General features: G+C 39.3%; 1 protein-coding gene across 3 annotated transcripts in view; it reads right to left on the reverse strand.

Annotated features, from left to right (window-relative positions):
• RGS7BP (regulator of G protein signaling 7 binding protein) overlaps positions 1-24,800 on the reverse strand; it is a 100,725-nt gene that overhangs the window by 16,608 nt on the left and 59,317 nt on the right. For all 3 annotated transcript variants that reach the window (XM_077773580.1, XM_077773581.1, XM_077773582.1), the window contains one exon: positions 7,295-7,442. In XM_077773580.1, the coding sequence (XP_077629706.1) occupies positions 7,295-7,442 (148 nt within the window). The remainder of the gene's footprint in view (positions 1-7,294; positions 7,443-24,800) is intronic.

Genomic DNA, 24,800 nt, shown 5'->3' on the forward strand with positions numbered 1-24,800 from the left:
TTTTTTTTTTTTTTTTTGAGAAACCTCCATACTGTTTCCATAGTGGCGGCACCAATTTACATTCTCATCAGTGAGAGATCCCTTTTTTCCACATCCTTGCCAACACTTGGTATTTCTTGTCTTTTTGGTATTAGCTCTTCTAAGTGGTGGCTGGTAATATCTCATTTTAGTTTTGATTTGTATTTGTCTGATGATTAGTGATGTCAAACATCTTTCTATGTGCCTGTTGCCCAACTCTGTGTTCTTTGAAAAAATGTCTATTCAGATCTTCTGACCATTTTTAATTGGATTGTTTCTTTGTTGTTGTACAAGTTCTTTACATATTTTGGATTGTAACCTTTGTTGGGTATATGACTTGCAAAATCTTTCTCCCATTCAGTAGATCACCTTTTTGTTTTAATGATGGTTTCTTTCATGATGCAAAATATTTTCAATTCGATATAATCCCATTTGTTTATTTTGCTTTTGTTTCCCTTGCCTTTGGAATCAGATACACACAAAAATATCACTAAGACTCAGGAGTTTACCACTTATGTTTTCTTACAGGACTTTTATGGTTTCAGATCTTACATTCAGGTTTTTAGTCCATTTTTGAGTTAATGTTTGTGCATCGTGTAAGGCAGTAGTCTAGTTTCATTCTATTGCATGTGGCTGTCTAGTTTTTCCAGCACCATTTGTTGAAGAGAATGTTCTTTCGCCATTGTATCTTCTCAGCTCCTTTGTCATAAATTAATTGTTCATATATTTGTTCAATTCTGGGCTCTCCATTTTGTTCTACTGATGTGTGTATATGTGTGTTTATGCTAAAATAACATGGTTTTGATTACTATAGTTTTGTAGTATAGCTTGAAATCAGGGAGTGTAATACCTTCACCTTTCTTCTTCTTTATCAACAATATTTGGCTATTCAAGATCTTTTGTGGTGCCATGCAAATTTTGGAATTATTTGTTCTAGTTCTGTGAAAAATTTCACTGAAATTTTGATGAGGATTGTACTGAATCTATAGATTGTCTTGGATAGTATGGACATTTTAACACTATTAATTCTTCCAATCCATGAGCATGGGATATTTTTTCCATTTATTTGTGTCTTCATTTTCTTTTATTAGTGTCTTATAGTTTTCAGTGTATAGGTCATTCACCTTGGTTAAATTTATTCGTAGGTTTTTGATGCAATTCTAAAGGAATTATTTTTTAAATTTTTCTTTCTGATAATTTGTGATTAGTATATACAAATGCCACAGATTTCTGTGTGTTGATTTTGTATCCTGCTACTTTGCTGAATTAATTTATTAATTCTAACATTTCTTAATTGGAGTTTTTTGGGCTTTTTCTATATAGTATCATGTCATCTGCACATAGTGACAGTTTTGCTTCTTCGTTATGATTTGGACACTTTTTAATTTCTTTTTCTTGCCTAATTATTGTTGTAAGGATGTTCATTACTATGTTGAATAAAAGCAAGTGGCCATTCTTGTCTTATTATTGATTTTAAAGGAAAAGCATTCAACTATTCACCACTGGCTGTGATGTTAGCCATGGATTTGTCATATGTGACAAATGTTGCCTTATGTTCCCTCTATGCTCACTTTATTGAGTATTCATAAAAAATGGTATTGAATTGAATCAAATGCTTTCTCTGTAGCTATTGAGATGATCATATAATTTTCATACTTCATTTTGTTGATCTGGTGTGTCATACTGACTGATTTGCAGATGCTGAACCATCCTTGTGTTCCTGGAATAAACTCCATTGATCATGGTGTATGAATACAATAATGTATTATTGTCTTCAGTTTGCTAATAATTTGTTGAGAATTTCTGCATCAATGTTCATCAATGATATCGGCCTGTAATTTTCTTCTTTTGTGATGTGTTTGTCTGGTTTTGGTATCAGGTTATGCTAGCCTCATAAAATGACTTTGGAAGTGTTTCCACCTCTTCAATTTTTTTTTGGAAGAGTTTAAGAATGATAGGTATTAAATATTCTAATGTTTCATAGCATTCACTTTGAAGCTGTTTGGTCCTGGACTTTTGTTTTCTGGGACATTTTTGATTACTGATTTCATCACCTTAGTAGTAATTGGTCTGTTTAGATTTTCTACTTCCTCATGATCCAGTCTTGGAAGAGTGTATGTTTCTAGGAATTTATCCTTTTCTTCTAGATGGTCCAGTTTGTTAGCGTATACTTGTTTGGAGTAGTTTTTATGGTCCTTTGTATTTCTGTGATGTCAGTTGTAACTTCTCCTTTTTGATTTCAGATTTTAATTTATTAAAGCCTTCTCTCGTTTTTCTTGGTTAGCCAAGTTCAAGGTTTTTCAGTTTTATCTTTTCAAAGAACCAACTCTTAGTTTCATTGCTCTTATTGTGTATTTTTGTCCCCTTAGGTCTCTATTTCATTTCTTTCAACTCTGCATTTATTATTTCCTTCTTTCTACTGAATCTGGGCTTTGCTTTTTTTCTAGCTTTGTAGATGTAAAGTTAGGTTGATTATTTGATATTTTTCTTGCTTATGGAGGTAAATCTGCTATCATCTTCCCTCTTAGACCACTTTGGCTACATCCTACAGATTTGGTATGTCATAATTCTGTTTTCATTGTTCTCTCTCTTTTTTTAATTTCTTAAAAAATTTTTTTAAATGTTTTATTTATTTTTGAGAAAGAGAGAGAGAGAGACAGTGTGAGCAGGGGAGGGCCAGAGAGAGAGGGAGACAGAGAATCAGAAACAGTCTCCAGGCTCTGAGCTGGCTGGCAGCACAGAGCCCGACTTGGGGCTAAAACCCACAACCTGTGAGATCATGACCTGAGCTGAAGTGGGACACTTAACTGACTGAGCCACCCAGGCACCCCATCTTTTTTTTAAAATTTCTTTATTGGCATCTTTTATGGTCCAGTGGTTGTTTAGTAGCATGTTGTTTCATTTCTACATTTTTATAGTTTTTTTCCAGTTTTCTTTTTGTAACTGATTTCTAGTTTCATACCATTGTAGTCAAAGAAGATACTTGGTATGATTTCAGGCTTTCTGAATTTACTGAGACTTGTTTGTGGCCTAACATGTAATCGATCTGTCTTGGAGAATGTTCCATGTACACTTGAAAAGAATGTGTATTCTTTTGCTTTTGTGTGCAATGTCTGTATATATCTATTAAGTGCATCTGGTCTAATGTGTCATTTAAGGCCAGTTTTCCTTATTAATTTTGGGTTTATATGATCTCTACATTGATGTCAGTAGGATGTTAAAAGTCCTCTACTATTAGTGTATTGCTGTCAATTTCTTCCTTTAGGTCTGATAATGTTGGTTTTATATATCTTCATGCTCCTATGTTGGATGCATATATATTTAAAAGTGTTATGTCTTTTTGTTGTTTTGATCCCTTTACACTATGTAATGCCCTTCTTTGTCAATTATTACAGTCTTTGTTTTAAGTAAAGTTTTAAGTCAATGTGGGGCTTGAACTCATGACCATAAAATCAAGAATCACATGCTCTATCAACTGAGCCCATCAGGCATCCCCTATTATCATAGTCTTTGTTATAAAGTCTTCTTTGTCTGCTATGAATATACCTACACCAGCTTTATTTTCATTTCCATTTTCCTGAAATATCTTTCTCTACCCCTTCACTTTCAGTCTGTGTGTGTCCTTACTTCTGAAGTGAGTCTCTGGTAGATAGTATATAGATGGGTCTTCATTTGTCCCTTTAGTCACTCTGTCTTTTGATTGGAGAGTTTAGTCCATTTACATTTAAAGTAACTAATTAAGTACTTATTACCATTTTGTTAATTGTTTTCTGCCTGTTTTTATAGTTCCTCTCTTTTCCTTTCTTCTTTCTCTCTTCTCTTGTGGTTTGATCATTCTTTTTGTATTTTGTTTAGATTCTTTTCTCATCTTCTTTTGTGTATTCACAATTAGCTTTTGCTTTGTGGCTTACCGTAAGTTCACATACAAGTTCCTATGTGTATAATGGTCTGTTTTGAGTTAATAGCAACATGACAAAACTTGACAATTTTTTCTCTCCCCTTCCATTTTATATTTTTGATGTCACATTTTTACATCTTTTAATTTTATGCATCCTTTAGTTATTATAGTTTTAGTTAACTGTACTATCTTTGTCTTTTCACCTTCATAGTTGGTTTGTAAGTGGTTTATTCACTACTTTTACTATACATTTAACTTTTCCAGTAGAATTTCATATATATTCCCTTGTTATTAATTAGTATCATTTCTTTTCAGTTTAGAGAAGTCACTTTAACATTTATTGTGATACTAGGTTAGTGATGATAAGCTCCTTTATAGTTTTTGCTAATGCGGAAAATTCTTAATCACTCTTTCAATTTTGAATAACTTGCTGAGAATTCTTGGTGATTTTTTTTTTCCCTTTCAGCACTTTGAATATGTTATGCCACTCTTCTGGCTAGCAAGGTTTCTGTTGAAAAATCTTCTGGCATACTCATGGGAAGCTCTTGATGCTTTCAACATTTTCCCTTATCCTTAACTTTTACAATTTTAATTATAATGTGTCTTGTTGTGGACCTCTTTGGGTTCATTTTATTTGGGACTCTATGCTTCTTACACCTGGATTACACTCAGATTAAAAGTTTTCAAGGCTTATTTTTTCAAATAAGTTTTCTGGCTTTTTTTCTCTCTCTTCTTTCTTAAACCTCTATAATATGGACATTATTCCACTTGATACCTCAGAGGTTCCTTAAGTTATCTTCATTTTTTAAAAGTTCTTTTTTCTTTTTGCTGTTTTGCCCAGGTGACTTCTATTCTTTGTCTTCTAGCTTGTCGATCTGGTTTTTGGCTTCATCCAGTCTGCTGTTGAACTCCTCTCGTATACTTTTCAGCTCAGTTATTGTATTCTTCAGCTCTGTAACTACTGTATGAAACTTTCTTATATTTTCTGTCTCTTGGTTGAGGATCTCCATGTTCATCCATTCTTTTCCTGAGTTCAGTGGGCATCTTTATGACCATTACTTTAAACTCCTTATCAGGTAGGTTGTTTACCTCTGTTTCATTAATATATTTTTTCTGATGTTTTATTTTATTTGTTTTGTTGTTGTTTGTTTGAAACATAATGTTTTGTTGAAACACTTTGTCCTACTCTCTGTGTTTGTTTGTATGTAATAGTCAAATCAACTATGCCTTCCAGTCTTGAAGAATGTCCTTGGACAGGAGTTGTCATGTGGAGCCCAGATCTACAATCTTCTCTGATGACCAGAGCTAGGCGCTCAAGTATTGTCCTCTCTAGGGGCTGCACACAGCCCTGTGCTGTGGCAACAAGGTTGTATATGTGGGATTGGGGTAGGTGGGATTAGCACTTGGCCTGGCTATGACGTGTGGTTTTGCTCTGACTATGGGCATGCTTACCAGGTCTAACAGGTTAGAGGGATGGTTCCAAAATGGTGCCTCCCAATACCGAACTTATCAAGGTAGGAAGAGGTCACATATATGGTCACCACCAATATCTCTGTCTCTGGATAAAGTCCCATCATTTTCCTGCCTCTCTGGCAGGTGCTATAAGTTGAGTGAGTTTCCTTCACATATAACCCAGGCACTTTTCAATGGCATTTTTATGCTACGTCCCAGAGCGAGTGAATCTGTGCATGAGTCCTTAAGCGTGGGTTCTCCATTCCCTTCAGTTTTACGGTTATCTTGGATGTAATCCTCATTGATTTTCAAAGCCTGGTATTTAGGGGGCTCATATCTCTCATGTAGGATCTAAGGGTTGGAATGCCTGGTGTGGAGCACAAACCCCTCACTTCTTAGGGAAAAGTTACCTACTTTTGAAATCCCTCCTGATTGTGGATCATGGCACTTAGGGTGGAGTCTTTTTGGCAAGGCAGTGTCTTTGCCTCTCCTACTCATCTCAGTGCTGTCCTTTTCGTCCTTTATTGTAAAGGCTCTGTTCGTCCAATTTGCTGTACTTTTTCAGTGGAATTTATTCCATAAATCATTGTGTATTTGTCAGATCCATGAAAGGGAGTGAGTTCACATCTTCTTATGCCGCCATCTTGAACCCAACTCCAGCCTCTCTTATATTTATTGCCAGCCATAGCTTGCTTTCTTACAAGCTCAGAAGGCTTAGATATAGCTGCTGTGCAAGGTTTCTGAAAAGGAAAATGTCTTTGCTGATGGATTATGCCCTGATCATGGCCCTCTGGCAGATATTTCTTCCTGGAAATAGAGCAAAGCATTTTCTATTTCATAAATTAAGATAAATCATTCCCTCACCATTTGTCTATAGCTCTATCAGACCGTGCCAAACAGCTTTATTGTTTGAATTGTTAGATTTCCAAGCTTATACAAAATCCAAGTTTTATTAATAGCACATAATTATCACACGCTTCAATTTTCTATAAACACAGAAATTCAGTAATTAGCTTTAGAATTATATTACAATATGAAAGTAGAACCACAATGGCTATAAGTGCCATTGTGTGTTACATTTCTAAAAATAAAAAAATAAAATGTTCATTATCTTGTCAATGATTCAACTCTACACAAAGCACAGAGTGGAACTGCCCAGTATTCATTCAACTGCTTTGTGCCAGCTCTAGGGACATTAGTCACAAAGGACATGCTAGTGCTGTGAAGGCCAATAAATAAGGGCCTCGTCCTCCTGCCTCACAGAATGGCATTTTAGCATCTAGATGAGCCATGGCACTTACTATTATATTATTATTGCTTCCTTTCCCCAAGTGAAACCGAATCACTGTAGAATCTCTTCCCAAGAAGGAAACTCCCTGTCTAGCAGTGAGCTGGTGCTTGTTAAGATAAATGCATTCACTCGCTTTGACCACTAAGGGGCTGCCGGCTGCATTTTGGGAAAGCAAGAGAAGGGAGCGGTATGAAAAGCTGTCTGTCAACTGGACAGAATGCGCAGCCCTGGACTGGCACCTAAGCAGGCCATTCCATACACTTGAAATCTCAGAAGCTACAGGAGGCATATTTGCCTGATTTTGGATTCTTTTCCCTTTAAGCAAATGGACATTTTCATACCCAGCCCTGTGGGTAAACTGTGGTGGTATATGGATCCCACTTTCTCCCTTCCCGAGGAAGCACAATGTTTTCATGTCCATGGAGACACAATGTGTTGGAGCAGGGTAGGAAGACCCCTGGGAGCCTATGATTACTGGAAATTCTACCAGTTCTACTGCAGGGTTTGGACTCCTCCCCTTCTGCTGTCTTAGTTTTCTGAGATTTCTGAAATATGAATATGAATGAGAAAATCTCAACTTTTATAGCGCCTAAGAGTATTAGCTGGAGGAATACTGGTAGTAACTTCCCTCTTACCTTTCAGTGTTCTCAATGTCTGTGGAAACCTGCCAGGAATGTTGCGGAATATCTACAGGGGATGACGAGGAGTCCTCTAGAGCAGGTGTTTCGGTACCCTCCTCAATTTTGCAATCCAAACTCTTGGTTCCCCCACCAGGCTCCTTTCCTAAAGGGGGGGTGGTTGGTAAAGAGAAGGATAAGAAATCAGAAATGCAAGCTCTATAGCCACAGTATCATTGCAAAGATTGTCTACGCTTTGAGTCATAGGCTCCATTAACCCTAAAAACTTCTGAATATTAAATACAATACTAATTCAGTTATTTATGAGTAATACTGAATATAGATACCTATCTCTGCTTCTAGCTATATAAATATATGTACGTGTGTGTGTGTGTGTGTGTGTGTGCATAGCATGTTTCACAACATTCTGGGAAAACCCGAAGGTCAAGGTAAAAGTGAGGGCTCCATCTTTGACGGAATACTGGTGCTCTATAATCCATTCTTAGTGAGACAGATCAGGTCAGCTTGAGGGGGGGTTTCGGCCTGTGAAATCATGCTGGTTTTTGGTTCTTTGATTCAGGAGCAACTACGAGGGCCAAGATCAGGTGACACGCCGCAGGTAGAATGGGAGCTCCTACCCTTGTCTCTGACTCTGACACTCTGACACTGACTCTCTTGGATTCATCTCCCTTAAATAAATGTGAATTTGGGGACCCAGTATGTGGAAAGTAGTTATATTAGTATGTGGGAAATAGCAGAGATTGTGGACTTGCCTTTCATTTCCTTGGCTTTCCAACCTCCTTCACATTATCCTTCTCTGAGGAAACAGTTCAGCCTCAAGATCCAGCCTTCCGCTTCTGAGAACATAAAGTGCCCTGTACATACTGGGTAGCCATCCACAGCCATGCACTGCCACTCTGTTAAGACTTGTATTTACCATGATTGATCTCACGTGAATAAATCAATACTTTCTAGAAACAAATCTCCAAATTGGTTCAGCAATAAATTCATATGAAATGAAATCGAAGTCACAGTCTATGGCCCAGATATCCTCTGTCAATGTCTTTTATTCTGCTCTGAGCCCTTGCCATCTGCAAGGGTTATCCTGGTGTCATGGAAATGGCATTTGAAGCCCAAGAAGTGAGTTTTATCAGTTCACTCACTCACTCATTCATTTATTCACTTAAAAATATTTCTTGAGTGTCAGCGAAGGCTCAGGTACTGGGCTTGATGCTAGATTGTTTTTTATTCTTTTATCTCATTTTATTTCTCTTATGAAGATACAGCTCTAGAGTAGTTGGTAAGAATGTATTATATCCCATATTGTTGAATATTCACGAGATAGCAGCCACCCCAGATTACCTCTTAGCTCAGTTTTCCTAGTACTGATGTGTGTTTTGCATGGTTAAAAAAAATAAACAAAAAAATTAAAGTAAACACACTTGTGAATAGGATGGTAAAATCTAACGGGAAGATTTTCCCTTGGATTCCTGACCGAAGGAGACTAACAAAAATCTCATCCTTGTAATTTCTAACCTATATGGCAGCAACACAAGGAAACAGAAACAAACAATTAAGTGATAATTAACTGTACACCATTTATCAACCTAGAGTAGAAATGGACCTCTGAATATTCAGCCAAAGTGCGCGCACACACACACACACACACACACACACATTTGCTCATGAGAACTTCTCATCCTTTTGTGTATACGTTATGCACATTGATCCTACGTGATGGAATTGCTTTTCCAATTTTATGGTATGCTGTGGGGACGAAATTTAATTAAGCACATAATTTAGCATCTTACCGTTTCACAGTTGGAGGGCACTGACCNTGAGAACTTCTCATCCTTTTGTGTATACTTTATGCACATTGATCCTACGTGATGGAATTGCTTTTCCAATTTTATGGTATGCTGTGGGGACGAAATTTAATTAAGCACATAATTTAGCATCTTACCGTTTCACAGTTGGAGGGCACTGACCTCTTAAAAGCATTTGCATTGCACTTCCTGGGAAAGTGCAACAAATATGCCCATCTGCTACCGCCCCCCACCTCCCGCTGTGCAGGGTCAGCCTAAGGGTACAGTTCTGCCGGAGTGGCTAAGAACGGAGTGAGAAGCAAAAGGCGGGGGGCGGGGAGGGGGATGGCTCCCAAACCCCAGCCCTCTGCTTTTCAAAACTCTGAAGGATTGGGCCATCTGAAAACACACATGGGTCCTGGGGTATTCCTGTGGAGTTGAAATGCTTTGGGAACGCAGTATGCTTTGGGCAGCGAACCGTAGAGAAAGAAGATACATAAACAGACTTAATTTTCTGCCTATGGGTTTTGCTTGGCTTGGGGCCACAGTAGCACCTGTCCTGTGGTCAGGACAATACAGCTCAAAGCTCTCATTCAAATGGGAACAGGAGAGGACATGAGGTACAAAGCCACTCTTTCTTGGAGTCCTCTTTCTTTAAATTTTTTTTTTTTAATGTTTATTTTTGAGAGAGAGAGAGAGAGACCAAGTATTGAGTGGGGCAGGGACAGAGAGAGAGGGAGACACAGAATCTGAAGCAGGCTGAGCTATCAGTACAGAGCCTGACATGGGGGTCCAACTCACAAACCATGAGATCATGACCTGAACTGAAGTCAGAGACTTAACTGACTGAACCACCCAGGCGCCCCTGGAGTCCTCTCTTTACCTCCCTCATGTATATACTTTTTACAGGCAAAAGCATAAATAGAATCCAATCTACCATCAGCTTGTTTCCACTTACTGCCTGTAACAATTCTACCACTTATGTAAGACACATATCATTCTATGACCTTTTCAAAGTAGAATAACTATTCATATATTCCTGAAACACACCTGTGAGCTTGTCGTCTCACCAGGTCATCTCTTCCTTTTCTTCATTTTCAGTGACTAGTTCTGACTCTGCTAATGCAGATGAACAAAAATAAAAGCCTCGAACTTTGGGCTTGCACTTGAGTGCTTTCTATCAGCTCACAAAATCTCTGCAGAATTTCAATCATGTTGTATCTTCTCTGGCTGAAACATCTTCAAAGACAGAAGGGATCAGTATGCATTTAAGGGGTTTTCAATTGCAGAATATTTACAGGGTCAAGTTTACTCTGCAAGTAGATATTAATTGCTTTCATTTACTGATAGCACTGACTTTATGTTGGGCATCCCTTCCCAGTACAGTATTTGCTTATTGCCTTTATAGTACTTACCTCTTTTAGAAATTATCTTGCTTATGTATTTTTTGAATGTTTATTTTGAGAGAGAGAGAAAGACAGAGTACGAGCGGAGGAGGGGCAGAGACACAGGGAGACACAGTATTCAAAGCAGGCTCCAGGCTCCAAGCTGTCAGCACAGACCCTGACAGAGGGCTCCAACTCACTAGCTGGGAGATCATGACCTGAGCCGAAGTTGGACGCTTAACTGACTAAGCTGCCCAGGTGCCCCTTATGCATTTGTTACCTAAATACATTTTTAATAGTATACAAATTTGAATACGGTTTTTCTTGTAACTGTGTCATATCTCTAATACGGTGTATTTATGGCTCCTGCTTTCTTTGTACACCACATTTCTTGGGTTCCACATCTTCAGCTTTCTTGGATTCAGTTTTCATTTTGTTGCAGCATATCCTTGACTAATTATTGCAGAGAATATCTGTGCAAAGTACATTTTCTTCTCTCTCTTTCTTTGTGATCACACTTAAATTTTAATTGACCAGATATAGAAATCTATCTTCAAAGTAAGTTTCTTTTAGATTTGGATGATACTGTTTCCTTTCCTCCATCCATATCCAGAGTAACTTGTCTGTAGCCTGTTTACGGCTTTCTGAAAACTTGTTAGAGTGTTATCTTTACATTTTTTGATTTATGGAATGGTTCCTAAATATGTGATGCAATAGCTTCTTTTAAAAAAAATTTTTTAACATTTATTTATTTTTGAGAGATAGAGAGAGGCAGATCATGAGCAGGGGAGGGGCAGAAAGAGAGAGAGACACAGAATTGGAGCAGGATCCAGGCTCTGCGCTGTCAGCACAGAACCCGACGTGGGGCTCGAACCCATGAACTGTGAGATCATGACCTGAGCAGAAGTAGGATGCACAACCGACTGAGCCACCCAGGCGCCCTGGGATAGCTTCTTTTAATGTTAATCTTTTTTTGGCATTTGATTGGCATTTGCAGTCTATTATCTCCCATTGTTTTATTTTGAAAATTTGCAAACCTATGACAAAGTTGTAAAAAATACAGTGGACACCCAAATACTGCAGTTTCACAAACTGCTAACATTGAGCTATATTTTCTTTTATCTCTCTCTCTCTATCTCTCTATGTGTATGCACATTTATAGAGGTTTCATATATATAGACTGTATTGATTATATATAATTTTTATGTATAAAGTCACACATACATATAAATATAATTTTTTATGACCCATTTAAGAGTAAGTTGCAGACATTAATGACACTTTAACTACTTCAGCTTATATCTCTTAAAGAACAGGATCTTTTCACACATAACCTCAAAACAATGATAGTGTCAAAAAATTATTTAACTTGCATTAACTATGATTCGATGCAATTTGATACTTTTATTTAATACATAGTTTATATTCACATTTCCTGAATTGTTCCAGTAATGTTTTTTTAGCTTTTTTTTAAAGTTTTAAAAAAATGTTTATATATGAGAGAGAGAGAGATGCACACACAGAGCGTGAGAGGGGAGGGTCAGAGAGGGAGGAAGACACAGAATCTGAAGGAGGCTCCAGGCTCTGTCTGAGCTGTCAGCACAGAGCCCAATGCTGGGCTCGAACCTATGAGCTGTGAGATCATGACCTGAGCCGAAGTTGGATGCTTAACCAACTGAGCCACTCAGGCTACCCTTCTAGCTTTTATTTTAATTGAAGATTCCATTTAAGAATTGTGCACTGCATTTAGTTGTCCTTTTTCTTTTAAAACTGCACCCTTGCCTTTTTTTTTTGCCCTTCATGTCATTAACATTTTTAAATGTTTTATTTTATTTTATTATTTTTATTTTGAGAGAAAGAACAAGCAGGGGATGGGCACAGAGGGAGAGAGAGAGAATCCCAGTCAGACTCCATGCTGTTAGCATGGAGCCAAGTGTGGGGCTTGAATTCATGAACTGGGAGTTCATGATCTGAGCTGAAATCGAGAGTCAGACACTCAACCTACTGAGCCACCCAGGCGCCCCCAAGTTATTAACATTTTTGAATGACAAGGTCGGGCTAGTTTTACAGAAAGTCTTTCCGTTTGGATTTTCTTATTGTTTCTGCATGTGTCGATTCAGAGTAAACAGTTTTGGGTCTGGATATTATAGAAGTGGTATTGTGACCTGCTCAGTGCAGCGCATTAGAAAGCATATGAGTCAGTTTGTCCCATTATTGTTAGTTAAGTATTATTAGTGGCTTGGTTTCTGTCCAAAGCATTCATTCCAATGGAAAAAAGGGATCTACCATTATAGATGTACCCTCTTCCCTTAGTAATTGCTAAGTACTCTATGGAGTGATTCATTGAGATGTTATGGCATTTTTAATTTAAGTGTTTTTTTTAGGTTTAGAAAAAGTTTTTCTCTTTTTCTTGATTATTTACTTCTCTCTATTCTCTCCATTCTTTCAGAGTTCCTATTATTGGAGTCTCTGGATCCATCCTGTATGTTTCTTAACTATCCTCCATACTCTATATTTATTTTGGAGGCTGAATTCTGGGAGGATACCTTGACTTGATCTTATAGTTCAGTATTTTAGGATTTCAGCATACTCTTATAATAATTGTTAAGAACTGGGAATGGCCTGAGGTTTTACTCTACCCGTCAGTGAGCCTGCCACAGTTCCTTGGATACTGGAAGAAGACTTGAGACTTCTGGCTCAGAGACAAAAACAGTTTATTACTCACAGAATAGCAATGGCCAGACTAATAAGCATTTGTGTGTTGTTTTCTTGAGTCCTAATTCCCACACGGAGACACCAAAAGGGTCAGATCACTACCTGTCCAACAAGGGGCTGTGTGACAGAAGAGGAACCCTGAGCTTAGGAAACCTGACTTTTATAAGCCTGTCTGCCCTTTGCCCCAGAGGGAAACATTTTCATTATACCGAGTAGTCAGAATGCTCTGCTCTGGAGAGTGATGCTATCTCTATTTTCCAAAGTGTCTGCTAAGTAAATACCCTTGAAAAGATAGTATAAAACAAAGGGCAATCAGCACCTCACTTGGCAAGATATACAGAAATGCAATAAACTGGAGGGTTGTCTCCCAACACTAAGTGACCCATCTATTTAGTTTTTATTGGTTGATAACATTTTTATTTACAACAAATTTAACTGCTTCTTTTTTGTTACAGACCATTATTGTTTAAAGGGTATGACATACTCAAATGTCTCTGAGAATATCAACTACATATATTTTAAATTCTTCGTCTGTTTCCACTTTACAATTTGTTCTTCATGTATTTGCTGTTTGTTTGTTGCAATTGGCATCCCCTTTCTGGGGTGTTGGAATTTTTTTTTTATTAGAGGGAGGGAGCAAGTGAGCTAGGGCTAGGGCGGAGAGAGAGAGGGAGGAAGAGAGAATCTCAGGAGGGGCAGAGAGACAGACAGAGACAGAGACAGAAGGAGAGAGAGAAGCGGGGCTTAGCCAAGTGGATTTTTTTTTTTAATTTGTCATTCCTGGATGTCTATCCGCATTTATCTTTGAGGATCTCTGCCTATGTTCTGATTACAGTGTCCTCTTTCTTATTATTTTGGAGAAGGGACAGGCTGTGTGGCTGCAAAGTAAGTGTTTAAAGCGTACCTTCTGGGTGCTTCTCATCTCTAGTAATAAGTTGCCTGGGCACTTGGCCTGTTTTTTGGGCCTCAGGTCTACTCCGAGTTTCCTGTGAGATATACTGAGCAGGTTAGCCTGTGAAAAAACCCTGGAGTAATGTGTTCACTTTCTTTTTCTTCTACGGCTGTCTTTATGGAGGCTCGGAGTTATTTCACACTCTGCTCTGCTTTGCTGCCCAGTCCTGACAATCGCACCAGATGTCTTCCGGGGGCACGCAGCGATGGTCTCCTGGTCTCATGGCTCAGTGTGGGGCAGTCCCGCTTTTTCTGAATGCCATTTCAAACATTCATTTCCCTGACAATAGTCCCAGAAATCCTCCCTGTGATTTGCATTTGTGGATTCCAAGTTCAAAGTATTTCTGGAATTGATTTTATTTTTGCAGTAATTTTCTCCTGCTTGAATTTCTTTTGTTTCTTTCTGGGCATCTTATCAGCTCTGGTTTCCTCTGTTCATTTATATCTACCAATCCAATCCCAGTAACTTTGGAGCTTTGAGAAATTCTTCAAAATTTCTGGTTTGTTGAAGATATCCTTCCTTGTTTTTCAGGGGCATAGACGGCTGTTCTTTGTTTGCCAACCTCTGTTTTCTTTTCTGCTTACAATTGGGGGGTGGGGGTGGCATGTGGCAGAGCTATGGCCGGCCAATGGATTGTTAAGTAAGAGTGGTATATGCCTCTTTCAAGTTGGTGCTAAAAATCCTCCCATGTGGCTCTCCTTGCTTTCTTTTCTCCTCCTGACCATTGGATGGATGTGGAGAATGGAAAGAGCAATACTGCTCACCCACCCCAGCTCTCTCAATGGAGTATGTCATGGATACTGACTTCTAACTGTTCTAATCCATCAAGATTTGGTGGTGTTTCATGCAGCAGTACTCTATCCTGACAAATATAAGAACAAATATGGATTTCTTTATTTTTCTCATTCTATCTTTTTCTGTTACTTCAGTGGAATTTCCGTAGAAAGGCAAATATATGTATGAGTTCAGTCTAACATCTCTGGACAAGCTTTTCCACCAATTATATTCCCTCTCTCTTGACAACAGATGCAAAAGGAAAGCAGGACATTCATCCATTCACTAGTAATGACTGGAAAACTTTGTTCTAGGCACTATGCTAAATTCTGGGGATACAGTGGGGAATGCTCTCAAGGTGATCAAGTCTAGAGAGGACAACAGATCGGAAACCAGGCAACTCCCTACTCCTCAGTGTAAAAGGTGCTAAAATCTGTGCCATGGAAATGCTTGGGGACATACTGAGTGGGCATCAGCCCAACCTTGGAGGCCCAGGAAAAGCTTCCTGTAGGAAGTCCCAGAAAGTAGGCCAGATGAAAGGGATGGCTGCGGGATGGAGGAGGATGGGTAATAAGTTCCAAGCAGAAGGAGGAACTGCAAAGAATGTGCAAGTTCAAGTACCTACAGATAGTTCACGATGCCTGGAGAGTGGCAGGGCAAGGTATGGGCGGTAGGTGAGGTAGGGGTTATTAGCGAAAGACAAAGCTGGAAAAATTAGGTTCAGTTCATAGATGTTCTTACGAGCCACATTGACGAGTCAGCAGAGGACTGCTCTCCACACTGGGACAGTGGCTAGCTTGAGTTCTTTCTCCCTAGCTTCCCTGCTTTGAGCAGGTGTCCTTAGACTGGAGTACCAGTTCACTAACGTCAGGTGGGCTCTCAGGTGCCCGGCTCGCAGGAAAGGAGTCCAACCAGCTTGCAAATGGTAACTTCAAGTCAATGTTTTACTGTACCCAAGAGAGTGAATATGCATTTAAAATCATTTCTGATTATGAAATGAAAAACTCTGTCCCCTGAAAAATCAATTTCAGGCCTCAGTGAACAAATATTTGCTCAGGGAGGGGATAGAGGTAGGGGAGAGAGTCTGTAGAGTACCTTGAAATCACAGTAAGCCGGCTTCATCGCTGTGAAGAACTAGGACATCAGAAAGTTGGCCACTTTCCTCAGGGCCTTGGAAAGCTTTTTGCCTTCAGCTCCCTTGGGATTTCCAGTATTTTTAGTTTGTTTATGGATAATATAAGAGGCGTGTTTGAAGAAAAGTTAAGGGAAACCACCCATGAAGCACATACCAGTTTGGAAAGTTGGTTATTCTTATATTCGTGAGAAATGGTCAGTTGTTTAGGAGAAATAAAAACACATCTGATTCTGGGGCAGCCTCAAGAGTTCCGGAGAGTATTCTCCACCTCAGAAATCCCGGGTCCTGACAGATGGTCCTGGGGTCCTTTTTTCCAGTGTGAGCTTCTTTATCACACTCTACTTTGAGTTTCCTTCTCCTGACTTCTTATTTTTCCCACCTTCTTTCTTCTCTGTCCATGCTTTCTTCTACTGCTTTTCCCTTTCTCCTTTCCATTTCTTCTTGCTTTCCTGCCAGTGATTTTGGGAGCCACTGCTATAGACACTGTCTCTTTGGAGGCCCTTGGTGTCTAGCCATGTCAATTTTATCCATTTGCGTAATTTCCCCGGGAATCAAAACCAATCTTCTCTGAGCTAATATTATACCACTGCACTCTCATCTCCTTGATGATAAGGGCAAATTGCCCGTCTTCCTGGTACTCCTCACACGTTATCTGCTCTGCACAGACAAGGCTTTCACAAAAGTTTTCATCCTGACTGGGAGCAGAGCAAACATGGTTTACATGAGGTGCATGTATGGAACCATATCTAGGTAGCTGTTCTCGCTCTCAAGCATTTCCATAACTGGTAGGGGCTCTTTTGCTCTCTTCACTGTGAAAGAAGAAAAACAAAACTGAGGAAATGTAGGCTACTTGTGAAGTAATCCGCCTTTACTCTCGAGTTTCTCAAAAGAATGTAGTATAAGTAGAAAGAAGTTATATTAACGCAGTTAGTTGTTTACCTATATTTGAAAGTAGTTTCAGAGGCTTTTCTACACTGTGGTAAGAAGACATCCACACAGCCATAACACACATAGAGGAAAATAAAAACGATAACAAATAGAGCTCTATTCTTATCCATATACTGGAAAATAATGCCAATTTGGGAGAGATACAGAACGCTCCTCCGTTCCCGCCATCCTTTTGCTCCTTATGGTACTGTAGTCCCGTCCCTGCCCCCACAGTGGCCGCCATCTTGGTGACTGTGTGTGGTTGTGTGAGGAAGCAGAGGTACAGGGCCCCCCAGCAGCAAAGGGGACGAGCAGACAAAGAGATGCATTTGCAGAAGGTCCCTACAAGGTTTCTACTGCTTTATTTCTGGCTCCTAAAGTAGAGCAGAACAATATAAGGTGTGTTTACTGTATAATTAATTAACTCCAATTTTCCATATGGGTATCATGGCTGAATCATGTTTCCTTTGGATCACACAAATGCTACATTTAATTTAATTTTAATTTAACTTAATTTTACTAAACATAATCATTTCTTTGTCACAGTTTTTCATACCCAAAGTAAAATATTTTACAAATTATTAAATCATCTGTGGAGTTGATTTTCTCTCTCACCCCTCCCACTCTCCAACTTCGTGTTATTTTTTTTAGAAATTAAATACATAATAGATTTTTGCCATTAAACATGGGATTTCGAAATGTGTACACTAATCATTAAAAAGTCAAATCTGTAGATAAAATTCAACCAATCATACTATTGCTTTTTATTTCTCCATTGGATATGTTCTCATGCCCTTCTCCAATGTAGCTTAGTGGGAAATGGTCTGGTGTGGTGGAACAACCAAACTTTGCAATGGGATTAATGTGCTGTGTGACCTGGGGCAAGATATCACTTTCAGCTTCGGGTTCTCATCTGTAAAATGGAGGAAACAGCAGTGAGGAAAGAGCCAGGTAGTATGTATAAAGCAGTTGCCAGTAGAAAGGACACAGTGAGTGGAAGCTCTGTTAGTGCTATCATCCTAGTGCTCAACTGACTCTACTTTGACAAAAGGTGATGAATATGTTGCCCTTCTCAATGTTTGGCATATGAAGTCAGGGAGAGAGAGAGTAATAGATGGTACTAGATAATCCTAGTAATAGATTCCAGAAGGTGGTTATAATTATATTCTGCAAACAGTACAAGTTTGTTCTAGTCTTGGATTCTTTTCATCAGCCACCTATGTTTATGAGGTTGGTTCCTTCTTGTCATTCAAATCTTAGATTAAATGCTATCTCTTCATAAAGCTTTGACCATCCCTTCTAGGGTAGCCACCCAGTTACTTTCTATTATATCATTCATTCTATTTTAATTACTGACATTGCACTTATTAGTATTTGGAATTTTAGAACATTTTCTCTCTTCTTTCTTCTCCTCTCCTCTCCTCTCCTCTCCTCTCTTCTTTTCTTTCCTATTTTTCTGCACCAGAGTATATACTTGACAATAACAGCTATCTCTTCAGCCTTGATCCCTGAAGTCCTCTAGCACCTGTTCTAGATGCTATCATCTCCTTAGAAATGATAGATGCTCAATAAATATTTGTTCAAAGAATGAATGCATGTTTCTGCTCATATTTTGAATCATAGTCTATTTTAAGATTTATCCTGCTTCATTTCTTCTAACCTGCTGTTCTATTTTAGTATCAATTGCCTCATTACATTGGGAAATAAAGTCCTTACTTGTGGCTATATTCTATTTCTGTTTTTATGCTGCTTGTTTCTTTTATTAGTGTGGGTCATATCCTTTACATTTCTTAAGAAGAGGCTTGAATACATTGGCGTCTTTACTGCTCATATTCTATTCTTTGTCTTGAGTTCATCCTGTATTTTGCTGGGTGGCAGGCAGTTCATTAACTTCTCATAATAACATCTTGAGCTCTCAGCTCCCACTAGATTTTGAATTAAGATTTTTTCCAACTTTCAACACTTCTCTCTCCTTTCCCTTTGTGATTACATTATACCCTCAGAGGACTTGGGGACAAATTGCCAATAGCTGTGGCCAAGAGGTGGAGCAGAGTCAGAGGGGGCCACTGACAGTGCAAGGTGAGACAAAAACACAGAGGGAAAGGGCAAGTTCACATGCAAAGGGGAGCTGTGCGGGAATGTTCTATTGTCTCTGCTCCTTTCAATAGCAATGTCACCCAAACTGATTGAATGGGGAGAGAAAGTGAGAGAGAGGAGAGCCATGGTCAAAACAGTAAGATCAATCAATTTCCTTAGAAACCTGGACCCACTTTCTGCCAACAGAGTGAATGAGACCTACAAACTCATTTCATCGGGTGACAGGAAACAGGCACTGATGGTCAATGCGATATAGGGACATAGTTATGGGAAAAGATTTCCTAGCTAACTAAGTGTGAAGAAGAGAGAGCAACTATTTTGCACTATAAACAAAGAAATTACACTTTGTCAAGCAATGGTCCAATCTACAACTTAGAAGTGTTAGAATACGAAACTACAAAATGACTAAAATTATTCCCATCTGTCATCTTCTTGAAATAAACAATCCTTCAAACCACAAGCTATGTGGTACAACTCAATGCCTTTATTAAATCTGGATTTTTACCTCACATTACTGTAATTGACTTTAATTTTGTTGGCTGTGAAAGAAGAAAATCATTTTATTACTGTTTTTCTTCTTATTCTCCTCCTCCTCCTCCTCCTCCACCACCTCGAACCCCTCCTCCTTCTCCTTCTTCTTTTTGGCAGTAGCATGATCTTGTACATTATAAATGATTTCCAAGGAGATTGTACCAAAGAGATGTATGAGACAGCAAAAATTCAGAAGCATGGAACATGGAAAAAGCATGAAGATCCACAGAAGGTTATGTTAAGGACAAAGGATACTTAGAAGTTACTTAATTGGGAGAAAAAGACAATCTTCAGTACTAAATCCAAGCTCCCTATAGGAGCTTTAAAATGATTTGAGCCTTATTTTTCCCATGAAGAAACCATACTCTTTGCTCCTGCAGTAACTTTGTGTGCCCTTTTTCTCCTACAAGTAAGCTCATGACTGCTCAATACAATAGCAAAACTAAACATGGTACACAGTACTTGCTGAATTTCTGGTGGTAGCCACATGGTAACTAGAAATAAACAATTAAAAGTACATGTAACTGTGAAACAATCTGGCTTCAATATCTAATCTCTACAACAGCAAAAACAAATTGATCAGAGACTCTGCTATAGAGCCAAACTTGTTTCAGTTACAATTCCTTCCTTTTCTGTGATGGAAAAGAAATAGTGAAGAAGAGGGGAATGGCTGAGCAGTAACACTCACGTAGAGGGAGAAGAAATTAGCTAACCAGAAGTTATCCAAACATCAACTTTTATCAAACATTACAAGAAACATACCAGAAAGAAACTCTAAGCAGAAAGATATTTGAGTGTAACAGACTAGAATGGGAGTCACTATTCCAAAGGTTCCATGGACTATTGATTTCTTGGATAAAGGGACTTAGTGAGATTTTTCTAGACAGGCCACTTTCCTAGCCTGAGGCCACACCAGAGATACTATTGCTTTTGGATAAAGAATATGTTATCTAGCATCTTCAATCTTGGTAGACAGATTTGTATAGATCCTGGGGAAAGGGGGCTGGTTCCTTGATCCACACTTCCCTCTGTCACTTCTACAACCTTCCCTGAAGTTTGGAATGGCCTATACTGCAGGATCCATTCCATTGCTCATTTAAATTCTTTACATACTCTCCCTTAAGCACATATCCTGGCTCCATTTCTTAGCAAGTCACATTGGCAGAGCCTTCTTCCCTATCCCTTCCCCGTTTCTTGTTCTCATGCAGTAAGACTGTAGGCTTGCTGACTCCCCTCTGTCTACTTTTATGAGTAGGGGCTGTACATTTCCAGGACAAGATGCACGTTACATCTCTTCATTTGCCCAACTCTTAAAGTTTCATTCTCCTGTGCTATGGTCTATGGACATATTTCTTCCTTTTGTTTTTAAGCTTTTATTTTTAGGCAATCTCTACACCCGGTGTGGGGCTTGAATTTACAATCCAGGAATCGAGAGTTGCATGCTCTACAGACTGAGCCAATCCACTATCCCTGGACGTATATCTTCCAGTCATTTCTGGCAGTCTATGGTCACTGGAGTCAAGTATTTCTCATCTTTTTAGTCACAGCCTTCCAGATTGTTAGCAGCACATTTCATATACTTATTGTTTACTAACTGGAGGCTTCTGGACACAGGTTACTCTCCAGTTTCCAATGAAACCAAAGAAAGAAAAAAGAAAAGCTAATGACATCAACTGATAGTTTCTATGCCGTACTGATGGTGGGACTATAAATTAGTGAACAGTAACAAACAAGCCAGGACTTGGAAACAATACTTATAGGGCTAATCTCTTAGGTGTAATGAGGACGTTAATGGGCAGAATAAAGAAATACACATGAAGTGTAATACAAAAATAGGACTAGAAAAATTAGAAAAGATTTCTTTAATGGAAGCATCCCTTTTCCAAGAGCTAGTATTTTCCTTGGCATTCCAGAAATTTTCAGGGTATTTGTCAAGTGTGTATTTTCATACATGTTTTCTAGTGCTTTATTTTCTCTGGTTTAATGACACTTTCCTTGGCACCTACTTCTACTTACTTACTTCCATTTTCTATGTAGTTTTTCAAGTTTACTCGTTATTATTTTTTTAAGGTTTATTTATTTTTGAGAGAGTGAGTATGCGCACAGGCAGGGAAGTGAGGGGTGGTAGGGTGCGGCAAGAGTGGTGGAGGGAGGGGCAGAGAGAGGGAAACAGAGCATCTGAAGTGGGCTCAATGTTGACAGGAGTGAGCCTGATGCAGGGCTCTAACTCACCAACGTGAGATCATGGCTTGAGCCAAAGTCGGACATTTCTTTTTTTTAATGTTTTTTTTTTTTTTTATTTTATTTCTAGGAGAGAGAGAGAGAGACAGCATGAGCAGGGGAGGGTCAGAGAGAGAGGGAGTCACAGATTGAAACAGGCTCCAGGCTCTGAGCCGGCAGTCAGCACAGAGCCCGATGCGGGGCTCGAACCCACGAACCGCGAGATCATGACCTAAGCGAAAGTCGGCCGCTTAACCGACTAAGCCACCCAGGCGCCCCCAAAGTTGGACATTTAACTGACTGAGCCATTCAGGTGCCCCAGGTTTTTTAACTTTAAGTAAGACTAATTTCTTTACTCCTAGTTTGGAGATTTCTCACTAAGAAAACCTCTTTGTCCTCATTGCCTTATCTCCACTGGTGCTTAGACAGAGGTAACAATCCATAAGACAATTAGCTCTTGGATGTGTTTTCTGGAAACACGGGAGGCTTGCCAGGGGTAGAAGTATGGGTTGCTGATTACAGATGGTGATTACAGAAGGTTACAGAGGGTTACAAGAATACGCAGTTGAAGAAATGTCTCGATGAATTGTTCTTTTAATTTTCTTCAAGCAGGAAAAAAGTATAGTCAGGGGAGCTTCCGATTCCATAGATCTAGGTTGGGGCCCAAGAATTTGCATTTCTAACAAGCGATACTGCTGTTGCTAGTGCGGAGACTACACTTTGAACACCACAGCTTCACTTGAGTGGTCATGTCAAGGGCTTGTGGGGAAAGCATGAGCCATCACACACAGCTCTTGCTCATCAGAGGTACCTACTACTTTTGTATTTGCTTTTTATCTGCTTGGATGATGAAGAAGAACGTATAGGACAGAGTTGAAAGCATATACTTAGGTGGATAGAGAATGGCAAGGTAAAGACTTGGACGTATTAGTTTTTATTCATATAGTGGGGTGATTTCCTTTTGTTTCAAAGGGTAGAATAAAACCTTTCAATCTTCACTGTGTTTTGGAATCACCTGGAGGGCCCCCAGAGATTCCGATGCAGTAGTTCTAGGGTAGGATCCATGAGGCTGCAAGTGTAGTCAGAATCCTGGATAATTTTGAAGCAGATTTTCTAACAATTTACACTTTACATAAGAAGAATAAAATAGATGTCCAAGTGAGTCTTAATCGTACATGTCAGAGAAATCAAAGACACTATCAGGCAGATTCTTTTTAGTGTTGTACATAGAAGGCTAGGTGCTAGGGTAGGGAGCAGGGGGTTATTATTTTTAGAACAAGGAGCAGGGAAGGAAGGAAATCAGAGACTGACAATGAAGACAGGAGGCACCGAAGACCAAATGAGCTGATCAGTTAAGAGGCGATGCATTTTTTTATTTGTGTGCTCAGGACAATACAGTATTTCCAAATACAATAAGGAAAAAACCTGGATGAGGGAATCCCTTTTACTTTTAAACAGAGAGCTTGTTGAGAAGAGCCTTTCTTTCAAAAGCCAGCTGTGAAAAGAGAGTAGGAGTAGATGGCAGAAGACCAGGTGGCACAGAGGACTTAGAGCGAGAGTGGGGGTGGGGGTCACTGGGTGTTAAGGACATGTCATCAACTAGGGAGATTCCAGTAGCAACGTGTTCATGAAATAAAATACTGCAAGAGCAGCCAAAGCAGACCTCAGGAAAAAACTACCCATACCTATTGTGTTCAACCATGATTAAAGACAATGAAAACGCTACTCTGCATGTGAGTTTAATGTAAGGATGCGTGCATCTGCGCATGTATGTGTGTGAAAGAGAGAGAGCACGAGGGAGCGAGGGAGCAGACAGGATAAGTGAAGACATCGGGCCAGTGACAACTTGCTTGAATGTCATCAGTGTGTGTGAGCATTCAGTTTTATGATCAGGCATCAAGAGCGTCTAGGAGCTAATCTCTCTAAACATGTTCACTTGCATTAATAACAGAAATACTGAAGGAAATTGTTGAAAGGTTAGCTTTTAGAAGGAGAAAGGAAAAAAAAGTAATATTCATGTTTCAAAAAAATGTTTTCCTTCCTCTGGAGCAGTGGAGCATCATCCTATTTTTAGGATGCCTTGTGCATGTATAGCGTATACACAAGATTTGACTTTTAGAAGTACTCTGTCATGTCATTTAGTCCCCCCCTCCCCCAAACTGCATCCTCATTTGATTTCAAGTCTCTATGTGAACTGCAAGGTCCTTGTTTTTCCTTCTCTACTTGAACCCTATCTTCACAGCCCAGCTCAAGCCCTACCCTTCCTATAAGATTTTCCCTGAATATTACAGGGTTTACTCTCTCTGAATTTAAATCGCAGACAAGCAATTGCCTTCTTCACATCATCCTCTTCTTTGGAGCTCAAGCATAAAATGGTTGCCTTTAGGAGATTTCCAATAAATTATCTGTTCACTGAATGAGTAAAGAAAATATAGCTGGAATCCTCCACTAACAGAAACTTTTTATTTCCAACCCAGCATCTCTTCCATTCCACCTGCTCCCATCATGTAATGGCCACTGGTTGAACCTCCTCTCGCGGTTCCAGGAATGGGCCTTGGTTGCTTAAATCAGTCCATATAAAACCATCCCTCTGGCCACAGTGATTGGTTCAGGTATAGACCCATGGTCCAACCTGATGCAATCAGAATGAAGCTCAGGACATTTTCTAGTCTGTAGTGGGGGGACAGTCTCTTTATGGATATTTTCATATGCAGATGTGATGGCTAGAACTGTTGGAATCAGTTCGCTGATGTGGGAGAAAGCAGTGTGAGGGTAAAGCCAACACCCAGGGGACTGCAGAGGGGATGATCCAGAATGTGAGTCAAAAGTCTGATCAAACCACACTAAAGTCATGGGCACCTCTGGAAGTTCCAGTCCTTTTAGCCAATGTATTCTTTATAATTTAAGTCAAGGAATGAGATTTTTCTGTTATCTGTATGCCTCCCTATTGTTGGTTGATTTCCCCCTATTTTTAAATCTTTGA

The sequence above is a fragment of the Crocuta crocuta genome, unplaced genomic scaffold (assembly GCF_008692635.1).
Source record: "Crocuta crocuta isolate KB4526 unplaced genomic scaffold, BGI_CrCroc_1.0 scaffold383, whole genome shotgun sequence".
NCBI lineage: Eukaryota > Metazoa > Chordata > Mammalia > Carnivora > Hyaenidae > Crocuta > Crocuta crocuta.